The sequence below is a fragment of the Eumetopias jubatus genome, unplaced genomic scaffold (genome assembly GCF_037043125.1).
Source record: "Eumetopias jubatus isolate StellerSeaLion01/CBP00866 unplaced genomic scaffold, mEumJub1_p1.0 scaffold_13, whole genome shotgun sequence".
Classification (NCBI taxonomy): Eukaryota; Metazoa; Chordata; class Mammalia; order Carnivora; family Otariidae; genus Eumetopias; species Eumetopias jubatus.
In genome coordinates this window covers 57,098,676-57,112,707 of record NW_028274819.1, presented here as the reverse complement: position 1 = coordinate 57,112,707, position 14,032 = coordinate 57,098,676, and the positions used below count along the sequence as shown (strand labels likewise).

The window sequence follows — 14,032 nt, the reverse complement described above, 5'->3', positions numbered from 1 at the left end:
GATGTCCAACATCATATGTCATCAAGGAACTGCAAATTAAAACAACAGTGAGATACTACATATATTTACTAGAATAGTTAAAATCCAAAACACTGACAATACTAAATGCTGACAAGATCTAGACCAACAGGAACTGTTGTCTATAGCAGCTTTATTCATAATTGCCAAAACTTGCATGCACTTCAACAGGTCAACAGTTAAAACAAACTGTGACATATCTATACAATGGAGTACTATTCAGCAATAAAAAGAAATGAGCTATCAAGCTATAAAAAGTCATGGAGGAACCTTAAATGCATATTGCTAAGTAAAAGAAGCCGATTTGAAAAGGCTACATACTATATGACATTCCCGAAAAAAGCAAAACCATGGAGAGAGTAAAAAGACCAATGGTTGCCAGGGGTTCTAAGAGAAGGGGAAAAGGATGAATAGGTAGATTCATCCGAGGGGATTTTTAGGCCAATGTTACACTGCATGATACTGCAGTGGTGGATACAGGACACTCTGTATTTGTCAAAACCTAGAGAACTGTACAACAGGGAGAAAACCCAAATGTAAACTAGAGAATTAAGTTAATATTGTATTAATATTAACTCAACAATTGTAAACAAATGTATCGCTCTGATGTAGGATGTTAAGAACAAAAGAAACTGGGAGAAGAGGGGAAATAACTTTCTGTGCAATTTTTCTGCAAACCTAAAACTACTCCAAAAAATAAAGCTTTTTTTAAAAAAGTAATAGAACCATACCTCAAAAAAGTCAACTTTACTGAATGTTCATTTGATAAAACAAGTCCCAGACACATTATACTAGAGATACAGTTAACTTTGCTAAATAAGTTTGTTAACTTATCTTTCCATTAAAATAATTCCTACCTAAACCTACAAAGCCACACTGTAAATTTTACTCAGACTTCCTTTTAATCCAAATATCTTTAGAGGCCAGAATTTGCCGACAGATAAAATCTGAAATCCTGTCCCCACAACAAACATATATGTGCTTGCACATGTTTGCATTCACACACAATTACTGCCCGATGAATGTGTGTGCCCTTCTCTCCTGGTCTTTATCAAGTGTCAATAATATACTTTAGGGCGCCTGGGTGGCTCAGTTGGTTAAGCGACTGCCTTCGGCTCAGGTCATGATCCTGGAGTCCCGGGATCGAGTCCCGCGTCGGGCTCCCTGCTCAGCGGGGAGTCTGCTTCTCCCTCTGACCCTCTTCCCTCTTGTGCTCTCTATCTCTCATTCTCTCTCTCTCAAATAAATAAATAAAATCTTTAAAAAAAAATAATATACTTTACATGATTTTCCAGGACATAAATCTTAACCAAACAGTAATATTTGGCTATGCCTAGTAAATTCTTGTCTCCTTCCTAAAACATATACTAATTAAAATTGTAATGAGAAAAAAAAACCTTTTCATTAAGTAAACTAAATAGGTTTACCAAGCTAGTAAAAACCTTTAAAAGATGAAAGTCAGCATCTCTATTTGGCTCACAGATATTGAAGAAGCAAGGGCACTCAGTGAGATGGGTAACGGTATGGCCTTCCTGAAGCAATAGGCGTGGAAAATGACTTGGCAGTTGTGTGGAAAGTACTTTAGAGCTATTGTTGCTCACCCAAAATGCTTTCTTCCTCATCACTGAAATATTGATTCTAAACAGATGGCATGATCATCTGTTAAAGACATTCAAGCCAAGAAAACAAGCACAAAAGCTTATTTCTCCAATCATCATTATTATATCTGACTGGAAAACTCTATGAAATATGAAACATTCCTAAGCAATTTTTCTTGAACAAAGCAAACATTTATGAAAGGCATACTATGTGCTTCTAAATGAATGAGAAATGGTGTCTGCTTTCTAAGAGCTTGGGTCTAATAGAGAGAAAAGCCATTTTGCCCTGTCAACCCACTGTAAAAACAAAGACCAAAGTCAGTGAGGTTGTTTATCATTAAAGGAAAAGGAATCAAGAAACAATTTGGGTTTCTTTAGTAATTCAATAGTGTGATCATGACATGTTAGTGTGTTTTTACATCACTGAGAGAAAAAATATGTAAATTCTTAGGAAGCAATCTTTTCCCACAAAGAAGTGTTCAATTTTCATAACTTGAATTTCTCCATAAAATATGCAAACTGAATTCTACCTGGGCGGAGGAAAAAAAAAAAAACAAAAAACAAAAACAGGAAAACAACTTTTCACAGAACACAGAGATACGCCTACTTAGAAGGTTAATCTGCTCTATTCCAGGCTATACACTCAAATTGGGAAATATTTTCTAGAATCAAAGAACCAAGGGTACAAGTTAATCTAAATACTAAACAAATAAAGGAAGGCATGTTTACAGTGTGTTTGTATTATGGTCCATATGCAGAAACTGGCCCACTTACAGAAATGTGTCAAGTCATTCAAAACCAGGATGGTTGGCTCTAATTTCTGATGAGTAAACAAACCTGCCCAAGTGGGATCTGGCTCTGCTTCCTTTCTAATGCATCTAACACAAGAGCTCAAAGACCTTAATGTTCTATAAGTATCTTCTTTTTTTTTTTCCAGTGTTCTATTTATCTGTTTACTCCTAGTTAATGTCACATGTGCAACGCCAATGGATCACTTTTAATTGGATTTTAGTGTTTTTATACAACATGTTCTGAAAATCACAGACAGTTTCATCTATTTGCAAGCAGACACATTCCTATTTATGGGTCTTTACATAGACAATGATGGGCAATGTTAAAGATTCATTTCAGAATGACAGACTAATTTGTAAATGACATACTAAAGGAAGCAATTTTCTTTAGATCACATTGGAGCTAAAAAGCCTTAGACAAAATGTTCTCAAAGCATGATCCAGGAAACCATGAGAATTTCTGAGACCATTTCAGAGTCTGTGAGATCAAAAATATTTTCATAATACTACTAAGCTGTTATCTCCCTTTTTCACTCTCATTTTCTCATAACTGTATAGCAGAGCTTTCCAGAGTCTCTAAGATTTGTGGTATCACAACAGATTGATTGCAGAAATAAATGTGAGAATCCATCTGTCTTTTATTAACTTAGGCATCATCAACAGATATATGCTAAGTTCTTTGAGGTCTTAATAATTTTTAAGAGCATAAAGGAGTCTTGAGACCAAAAAGTTTGAGAATGGTGGGTTAGGGTACATTCTCTATATTAGTTTTCCACAGAACCTGGAAATAATTAACAATCTGGAAAAAAAAGTTTTAGAACTATGGCAGTTGTCCTATGAGAACAAATTTGCTTTTAAATGTCATTTGTAGGTTCTTTCTATTACACTTACACCTTCTCAACCACTAAGAAAGGGAAAATATTTCCTTAGAAAATACTTAATCCAACCCAGTAATTTCACAGACTCAGTGGCAATATAAGGCCTAGAACCCAGGTCCAGCTACAAAGATAAAGCAAAAGATATATAATAATAAAACATACACAAGTTCTACTTCTGCTATAAGAGAATGAGCAAACTGGTCCTCTCATAAATCACAGCTCTAGACTCTAGATAAAATACAAAAAGCTACTACTTGAGGATTCTGGAGTTGATCAGTGACAGATAAATTCTGGAGAGACTCAAAACCTGGTGCAAGCAACCAACACACAGTGTGAATTTCCCCTTTTCTGTAGCTTTTTCCAGAGGGTGGCTACAGTCAAACTCCAGTGAAAAACAACTATCTTTCTGGCCAGAGGAACCAGGGGAAAGAGATCACACAATCAAGGCCACCAGAATGGAGGAAGTCAGAGAATGGACAACCCAGATTCTGTTTAAATTCGATATGAATCTCTGAATCCTAAACCACACATGTACAAGGCAAACAGAAAGCAGCTGCGCCTAAGGGTAAAAGTACTGAACTGAATGAAATCTGAGCCAATGTCCCTTGCAGGCATGATAGTTTGACCCTAACCAAGTTAACTACCTGCTAAAAGGAAAACATCAATGTTCTTCAAAGGAAAGTAACAAAATCCAGAGATTCCACAAAATTACATTCACATTGTCCAGGATACTATGCAGTATTACCCAATATATGAATAGTCAGGAAAATGTGACTCACTCTCTAGAGAAAAGACAACCAACATATGCCAACCCCAAGATAACCCAGATGTTAGAATTATCATACAAAGACTTTCTTTTTTTAAGATTTTTATTCATTTTTTGACAGAGAGAGAGACAGCAAGAGAGGAAACACAAGCAGGGGGAGTGGGAGAGGGAGAAGCAGGCCTCCCTGCTGAGCAAGGAGCCCGATGCGGGGCTCGATCCCAGGACCCTGGGATCATGACCTGAGCCAAAGGTAGACGCTAAACGACTGAGTCACCCAGGCGCCCTCATACAAAGACTTTAAAGCCACTATTATAAATACACTGAGTAAGAAAAAGTAAAATATTCTTATAATGAATAAAAAGATATGAAATCTCAGTCAATCCCAGAAAAAGTAAAATACTCTCATAATGAATACAAAGATGAAATCTCAGCAGAGGACTAGAAAATATTAAAAGCAGAGACTTCTGCTTCTGGTCAAGATGGAATAGGAAAAAGGAACACTGTTCAACTAATTTGACCAGGCTACCATAATCCTAATACCAATCTGATAAAATAATTTAAAACACTGTATTTCATTATCCCTAATAAATACAGCATAAAACCCCTTAAATTATTTCCAGATCAAATCTAGCAAGATACCAAAAAAAAAAAAAAAGAGTATATATTGTAACCAATTCAGGTTTATTCCAGAAATGTAATGTTAAACATCTGAAATTAAATTATGGAGAATCAAGGAGAAAAATCACATGATTATTTCAATAGATTCAGAAAAAGCATTTGACAAAATTCAATATCCATTCATGATAAAAACTCTCAGAAACTAGGAATAAGAGGGAACTTCCTAACACCAATAAAAGGTATTACTACCATTATTCTTAAGAAAGGAGGAATCATTTCCCCCCATGATCAGGAACAAAGAAAGGATTTCCACTTGTACTACTTTTATTCGATATTGTACTGTATGTTCTAGCTATTGAAATAAGTCAGAAAAATTAAATAATAAAGCACACAAGGCAGTCTAAGTTTGCAGGTATGATTGTTTACATAGAAAAACCCCAATAAATATACAAAATAACTACAAGAACTAAAAAGTTAATAGAACAAGACTGTAAGATACTAGGTTAATAAATTAGTAAGAATTGTATTCTTTCCTACTAGCAACAAAAAGAAACAAAAATTCAAAAACAATCCCATTTGCAAGAATGCCCCCCTAAAAAAATACTTAGGAATAACTCTAATAGAAGATGTCCAAAATCTTTACAGTGAAAGCTACAAGATATTGAGAGAATTAAAGAAAAGTCTATAAAAGATATATGCCATATTCAATGGACTGGGGAACTCACTATTGCTAAGACGGCAATTCTCCACAAATTGATCTACAAATCCTTATTAAAACTGCAATAGGTTTTTTTTTCTTTTTAAGAAATAGATAAACTGATTCTCATTTCACTTGGAAATACAAAGAACCCATGGGAACTTATATAAAACGAACAAAATTGGAGGACTTGCCCTACTTGGTTTTAAGACGACAGATCTCTAAGAGACTTGGGTATTGGTGAAAAGTAGACATATAGATCGGTGGAACAAAACAGAATCCAGAAATAGATGAACACATATTTGGTCAATTGATTTTGGACAAACATTTCAAAACAATTAAATTAGTTAAGACTGTTCAACAAAAGATGTCAAATTTAACTGTATATTCATATAGAACAAAAGAACCTTACTGAATTTGTACAAAAAAACTAGCTTGAGGGTGCCTGGGTGGCTCAGTTGGTTAAGCGACTGCCTTCAGCTCAGGTCATGATCCCGTGGGGATAGAGTCCTGCATTGGGCTCCCTGCTCGGCAGGGAGTCTGCTTCTCCCTCTGACCATAGCCCCTCTTGTGCTCTCTCTCTTTCAAATAAATAAATTAAATTAAATCGTAAAAAAAAAAAAGCTAGCTTGAGATGGATCATAGATCTAAATGTCAAGCCCCAAACTACAAAACTTCTATAACAGAACAGAAAAATTGATGCAACTTTAGGTTAGTCGAAGATTTCTTATAAAGAAAACAAAAAACCCTACTACAAAATAACATTAAAAATACACTGTATTGGGGCACCTGGGTGGCACAGTCGTTAAGCATCTGCCTTCAGCTCAGGTCATGATCCTAGGGTCCTGGGATCGAGCTCCACATGGGGCTCCCTGCTCTGCAGCACGCCTGCTTCTCCCTCTCCCACTCCCCCTGCTCGTGTTCCCTTTCTCGCTGTGTCTCTCTCTGTCAAATAAATAAAGTCTTTAAAAAAATACACTGTATTTCATTAGACTTTTAAACTTTTGCTCTTTAGAAGGCATCATTAAGAACATGAAAAGGCAAACCACAGAACATTAAGAAAATATTCCCAACATACATATCAGAAAAAGGACGTGTATCCAGAAAAAAGAAAAATACAAATATACATGCAAATGTGTACATGATCCCAACGGGATCATGACCTGAGCTGAAGGCAGTCGCTTAACCAACTGAGCCACCCAGGCGCCCTCAAGCTAGTTTTTTTGTACAAGTTCAGTAAGGTTCTTTTGTTCTATATGAATATACAGTTAATTTAACATCATTTGTTGAACAATCTTTCCTAATTTAACTGTTTTGAAATGTTTGTCCAAACTCTCTCCTCCTCTCTCTCTCCCTCTCCCTTCCCCGCCCCCCGCCTTAACACAAGAAGACAGAAATCCCATTTAAAAATGAGGGGAAAAATATGAAACTACTTTACATGTATACTAGGACTGAAAAAATATGTAAATAAATTACAGATAATGGGAGCCAGGTTTCTCATTAACAGAAAAAGATACTACAAATAAAAGTAAAGGATGAGAATGAACTCTGTGGTGTTAAAGTTGTAGGTATTAGTACAACTCCTGTTTAGTTTTAACACATATATGAGACAGATACTTGCATATACCAGCTCTGTCCACTGAGAGGGCCTAGAAGCAATTACAACCCAGTAGCCATAAGCACACCCAGTGCCCAGCTCTTGTTTCTAAATACCATTACCCAATGAAAGGAACAGGACTTCTCGGAAAAGGGCTGATTCAGGGATGAGACAGGGGAAATACAAGATAAGCGTGGATCATATAGTGCCAGAAATGAAGGAAGTGCTTTAAAAAACAAACAAAAAAGAGAGGCATGTCAAAAGGACACAGGAGGAAACCTGAAAGAGCTATCGATGCCTTAAGTTGAGCAAGAAAATAAATGACATAGTATTCAAGTATACCTAAAGTATAAAATAAATACATTCAAGTTCATACTAATAAGTAAATGAATGAATAAATAAATAGGGGGGCAAATCTTCCTCACAAAGAATTCAAAATAACATACATATGTAAACAGTATCCCCTCTAGGAGGTGGAACGCAAGTCCCCTCCACTGAAGTGAAGGCTGGACTTAGTATCTCGCTTTCAAAAAATTCAGCATGGAAAGGATACTCCAAAGGAGTATAGTGGATAAACTTGGGGGAAACTGCCTTAACCAAGGAGTGATTCAGGTAAATATCAACACTGATTAGTAATAGTGATTTAAATATAGGAAGGAATGAGAAACTGTCATAGATCAGAGAAGCCTAGGAAGCATGACTAAATTCAATGTGGAATCCTGGGCTGGATACTGGAACAACAACAAAAAAAAACCAGGATATCAGAATCTAGGCTAATCATGGCAAAACATCAGACAAATCCCAATCAGGGGATATTCTTTAAAATATCTGACTAGTAATCCTCAAAATTGTCAAAGTCATTAAAAACAATGAAAGCCTGAGAAATTTTCACATCCAAGAAGAGTCTAAGGAAGCATGACTACTAAATGTAATATGGTTTCCTGCATGGGATCCTGGAACAGAAAAGAACTTTAGGTGAGAATTAAAGAGATCTGAAGAAAGCATGGATTTTAGTAAATGATGATTTATCAGTACAGGTTCATTAACTGTAACATTAAAATAAATGTTAATAACAGGAGAAATTGGCTGTAAGGTATACTCTTTGTACCATCTCTGTAATAATTCTATAAATCTACTACTGTTGTAAAATAAAGTTTATTTATTTAAAAGAAAGACATTAGTGGAAACACTGGTGAAATCTGAATAAAGCCCCCAGTTAATGGTAATGTATCAATGTTAACTTCTTGGTTTGATAATGTACCATGTCAAATGTAACATGGTCATAGAAGACGTTAATATTAAGGGAAACCAGATTAAAGTCAAATGGAAACTCTTCTGAACTATCTTTGCAAGTGTTCTGTAAATCTAAATATTTTTTTAATGGGCAAAAGTACTTAAACTTACACCTCTTAAAGAATACAGAAGTGACCAATAAAGATATGAAAAATGTTTATCATAGAAATGCAATTATAAACTAAAATAAGAAAACACTACACATCCACGAGAATAGCTAAAATTAAAGACTAACTTCTTAAATGAAATGGACAAATGCTTGAAAGACATAAGCTACCTAAGCTCACTCAAAAAGCAGATAACTTCAATAACCCACAACTATTCAAGAACTGAATTCCTAGTTCAAAACCCACAAAGAAAATTCCAGGTCCAGATGGCTTCACTGGCAAATTTTAACAAACATTTAAGAAATATTTCCAATTCTATACACAATTCTACACATATTCTTCTAGGAAACAGAAGAAAAAACACTTCCCAAATCACTAGTTATGGCCAACATCACCCTGACAACAAAACCAGACAAACAGATTGTAAGAAAACAAAACTACAGACCAATATCCCCCATGAATATAGATGCAAAAATCCCTTAAATGGGGGCGCCAGGGTGGCTCAGCCGGTTAAGCGTCTGCCTTTGGCTCAGGTCATGATCCTGGAGTCCCAGGGCATCAGAATCCCTGCTCAGTGGGGAGTCTGCTTCTCCCTCTCCCCCTACTCTTCCCCTGCTCATGCTTGCTCTCTCTCACTCTCTCTCTCTCGCTCACTCTCTCTCTCAAATAAATAAATAAAAATCTTTTTATTTATTTTATATTTTATTTATTCATTTTTACTTACTATTTATTTACTATTTTAAAAACTTTTAAAAAATTTTTAAATAAAATCTTTTAAAAAAATCCTTTAGACATTTTAGCAAATTCAATCTGAATAATTCCTCATGAACAAGAGGGGCTTTCTCCAAAAATGCAACATTGGATTAACATTCAAAAATTAGTCAATGTATTTTACCATCATAATACAAGAACATGGAAAAAATACAATTATCAACAGATACAGGAAAGGCATCTGACAAAATCCAAAACATGTAAGCAAAAATTCAAGATGACAACAGCAGAAATTTCATAAGAAACATAGTTAAATGTCAAAAAGATATGTTAGCTATTGATGTAGTGTGAGAAGATGCAAAATCTTTAAAAGCCATCAAGTATGAACTCAACTGCTAATAACAGAAGTAGTACAGTTGGTCTTACAAAGAATTTTGATTTCTTTCAGCATCAAGTATGCCTTCTGACTGATAATACATAGACTAAAATTATTGTATTTACTTATTTATTTACTTATTTTAGAGAAAGAGAGTGAGCAAGAAAGAGTACAAGCCAGGGGGGAGAGGCAGAGGGAGAAGGAGAAGCAGGCTCCCCACTGAGCAGGGAGCCTGATGCAGGGCTCAATCCCAGGATCCTGGAACCACATGAGCCAAAGGCAGACGCTTAACTGACTGAGCCACCCACATGCCCCTATACATAGACTAAAATTAAAGTCAATTCTTAAAAATTGAAAATGCTTGGGTTGAAGTATAATGACCTTGGGCCAACTTAGAAAGGGAATGAGGAAAAAAGGTAAGAGTAAAGGTTTCTAATTTGCTACAGGTAAGTCTTAAAGTAAGAAAATTAACAAGTAAATGGCATTATTCCCTGAAAGAAGACAAGTAAACCAAAATTTGTCTCTACTTGTCCAATGATTATGGGAAAGTTGCTTCCTTTCTTCAAGCCTCATTCTCCGTCCTTTTTTAAGAGTTTAATCCTTGTTTTTATGCTTGTTTAAAAAATAAATAAATAAAAAGACAAAATACAGGCTCAAAATGGTGTCACTTAGACCAAGTTCCCAAACCTCCTCTAGAAATGTAGTCTTATCTGGCCAGCCAAGAATTTTTTCAAACTGTGCCAATAAGTTTGCCCCTTTGGTGCTCTCTATCCCCACAAAAAAGATGAGGCAATCCACATGATAAGACACCTTGCTTTTATCCCCAGAAAGCGGCCTTGCCTGAACCGATTCTTTTCTTTTGTTAATAACTTTCCTGCCCCTACCCTCCTTCTATAAAAACCTTGCATTTTGTAGGACTCTTTGGAGCTCCTCTCTACTTACTAGAAGAGGTGTCGCCCCATTGATTCACGAATCATTTGAAAAAGCCAAGTAGATATTCAAATTTACATGGTTGAATTTTGTTATTTAACATGCTAGATTCATTCCTAAACTCAATTATTTATTGAGGACCTACTATGTGTTAAGCACTTTTCTAGACACTAGTGAATACAGTAGTGAAGAAACACAGACAAAGAGTTTAGAGAGACAGACAAATAAACTACCGATGTAAAATATCTGGCATGTTAAAGGGTAATAAATACTACGGAGAAAAATATAACAGGGAAGGGGACAGACTATACTGAGGAGGGTTGGTTTTAGTGAAGTTATACGGGAACTAGATGATGTCTAGGTTCACTTTCAGTTCAAAAATCAACGATTCTTTTCTATGTTGACCAGGCAGCATAAAAACACACAGTGAACCTCTGAACCTGACCTCTTTAAACTCACACATTCTATCACCTTGCTCTGTGTGTCACCACTTATATTTTAGAAAAATAGGATTAAACATACATTTTTCCATACTGAGACAAAACATATGCTGTCATTTAATGAAATAAGTAATTTCCCAGTCTTGCCTTGGGAGATGAAAATATGAAAGAAAGAAAGAAAAAAACCCTAGCAATTTCTCCTCGGACAAAGGTTCTAAAAATGTGGCATTTCTGTACACTACAGAAAGGCTTAAAATTAGCTGCTTTTTCTCTTTTTCCAATATATTTGTGGTCTGGGTTTTCTTCCTTTACTGAGGCTGAGTTAAAACAAGAGGTGGTTTAACAGCTTCTCCAAAACAGATTTTCCATAGGCAAGAAAAGTCATATGGATAAGCATTACTACTATAGTTATTGTAGCTACCGTATTTTGTATGCCCGCTCTGTGCCAGGTACAGCACTAGCCATTTTATACAGCAGGTTGAATTATATGAAACTACCATTTATGGGTCAAAATCAGCAATTCTATATAGTTTAAATACATCATCATCCATTCACTTCAAATCCCATGAGAAAGAAGTCTGTGTTGGTGGTTAACTGCACTGTGTTTCCATAGTTCATCTATTAAATTACTATCTTGGGCAAATCTTCAAGATTAAATACAGAATGTTTGTTTGGAGGTGAAAAGGTCTCCTAAGATGATAGTGCTATAAATGACAACTGGAAGATACTGCCTATGTATGAGAATGAGTTTGTACAAATAAATACTTAAAGTTTTTTGGGTAGGACTTAATTTGAGGATTTGAATTATATTTTAACTGTCATAATGCATAGCAAAAATTCATCAAAAGCCATGTGGCTTCATTTCGAAAAAAGTTCAATTTATTTGTTATGCCTACTATTCTGCTTAAAAAGACAGAATCTTTATTCCAAAATTAATATTTTTTTTCTCCACTAGAAAGAGTATAAAGCAACCCCAAATTATACTAATATCTTAAATCTGTCCATTTGGGCTGGAATTTCTATTTCTTTGGAAATGCCTCATTAAAGGAATCTTTCCCAAAAGAGAACCCTGTCCATAAACCAACCAATTACGTTCACTCCAATAATTTTACATTCATCTTTTATTTCATTTTTTTTATTAACATATAATACATTATTTGTTTCAGGGGTACAGGTCTGTGATTCATCAGTCTTACACAATTCACAGCACTCACCATAGTGCCTACCCTCCCCAATGTCTGTCACCTAGCCACCCCATCCCTCCCACCCCCCTCCACTCCCGCAACCCTCAGTTTGTTTCCTGAGATTAAAAGTCTCTTACGGTTTGTTGCCCTCTCCGGTTTCATCTTGTTTCATTTTTCCCTCCCTTCCCCTATGATCCTCTATCTTTTTTCTCAAATTCCTCATATCAGGGAGATCATATGATACTTGTCTTTCTCTGATTGACTTGTTTCGTTTAGCATAATACCCTCTAGTTCCATCCACGTCATTGCAAATGGCAAGATTTCATTTTTTTGATGGCTGCATAATATTCCATTGTGTGTGTGTGTATATATGTATATATATATACACCACATCTTTATCCATTCACCTGTTGATGGACATCTAGGCTCTTTCCATAGTTTGCTATTGTGGACACTGCTGCTATAAACACTGGGGTGCATGTGCCCCTCCGGATCACTACATTACAAATGTAGTAATGTACTGGGGTAAATACCCAGTAGTGCAATTGCAGGGTTGTAGGGTAGCTCTAAATTCATGTTTTAAAATGAGATTAGTTCCTAAATTTTTTTTCCTTCTGGCAGCTATTTCTTATTCACTATATAGTTCACGTCTAGAGTTCACATTGATAAGACATTAATAAAATAACTTTTAATTATTTTCTCAGTAACTGTCTGTAATCTAAAGTTTCATCTAGCAGCAAAAGGCGAGCACTTTGCATGTTAGATTATTAGGAAATAGGAAAGTGTTTTCCAACATTTAAATGCCAACATAAGTCTCAGCAAAACATTAAGAGAAAAAATACTTAAAGCTTTTTGAAAAAAAATTAATATACGAAGAATATGATGATCACATTTAGAAATCAAGGAGTCTAAACAAGTAAATATATTTAAAAACCTACCAGTTCATTGCTTGTAGATGTAAGCCTTAGCTTTTCTTCAATTTCCTTTCCAATTCTCTGAACAGTTACCTGAGTCTGTTTAATTGCACACTGGGCTCTATGAAGCCTAGAAATAAAAGTTGCAGAAAAATTTAAGTGAGTTAACTATAAACTCTTAACACAGAGCAACAGATATAAATGGAACAAAATGAGGACAAACCTTCCAGAATATGCAGAACTAGTAATCAACTCAAACTGATCATTTCATAATTCCCTAGCATATTTATAATGAAATAAACAGGGATTACTATGGATCCTAAAAACACCCTCTCTATGCCTGCCTGCCCACCTCTGATATATTGAGAGTTTTTCTTTTTTCTAAAGATTTTATTTATTTATTTGAGAGAGAGAGAATGAGAGATAGAGAGCACGAGAAGGAAGAGGGTCAGAGGGAGAAGCAGACTCCCTGCCGAGCAGGGAACCTGATGCGGGACTCGATCCTGGAACTCCAGGATCATGACCTGAGCCGAAGGCAGTCGCTTAACCAACTGAGCCACCCAGGCGCCCGATATATTGAGAGTTAAAATGGCGAACTCACAGGAGTCCGGAAGACACCTTAGAAAAATAATCTAAGGGGCTCCTGGGCAGCTCACTTGGTTAAACACCTGGCTCTTGGTTTCAGCTCAGGTCATGATCTCATGGGTCAAGGGATCAAGCCCGCAGTCAGGCTCCGCACTCAGAAGGGAGTCTGCTGGAAGATTCTCTCCCTCTGCCCCTCCCCCAATGGTCTCTCCCTCAAATAGATAATTTTTTTTTTTTTAAAGAAAAGAATCTGGTTGAATCCTATCATGTTAGAAAGGTGAAAACGGAGGCCCAGAGAAATTAAGTGGAGTGCTAAAGTCACCAGGAGAACATCACTGATAACAAAGCTGAATATTACTTAGGGCAATACACAAAGAAAAAAAGAATTAACAATAATCCCAGTTACAGCAACAACAGCCACTTTGAAACAAGGAACACTGAAAAAATTAAGAACTATTTTTCTTTTTTGCTTTCATTATGGGTTTGTGTTTTTCTTAGTCTCTTGGTCTTCAAATATAGATTATATATT

The 14,032-nt window shown here is 35.8% G+C and overlaps 1 protein-coding gene across 2 annotated transcripts in view; it reads right to left on the bottom strand.

The window, feature by feature from the left end:
- The window catches only part of UVRAG (UV radiation resistance associated), a 327,746-nt gene that overhangs the window by 170,219 nt on the left and 143,495 nt on the right, over positions 1–14,032 (bottom strand). For both annotated transcript variants that reach the window (XM_028115861.2, XM_088017675.1), the window contains one exon: positions 12,943–13,048. In XM_028115861.2, coding sequence (XP_027971662.1) covers positions 12,943–13,048 — 106 coding nt within the window. The remainder of the gene's footprint in view (positions 1–12,942; positions 13,049–14,032) is intronic.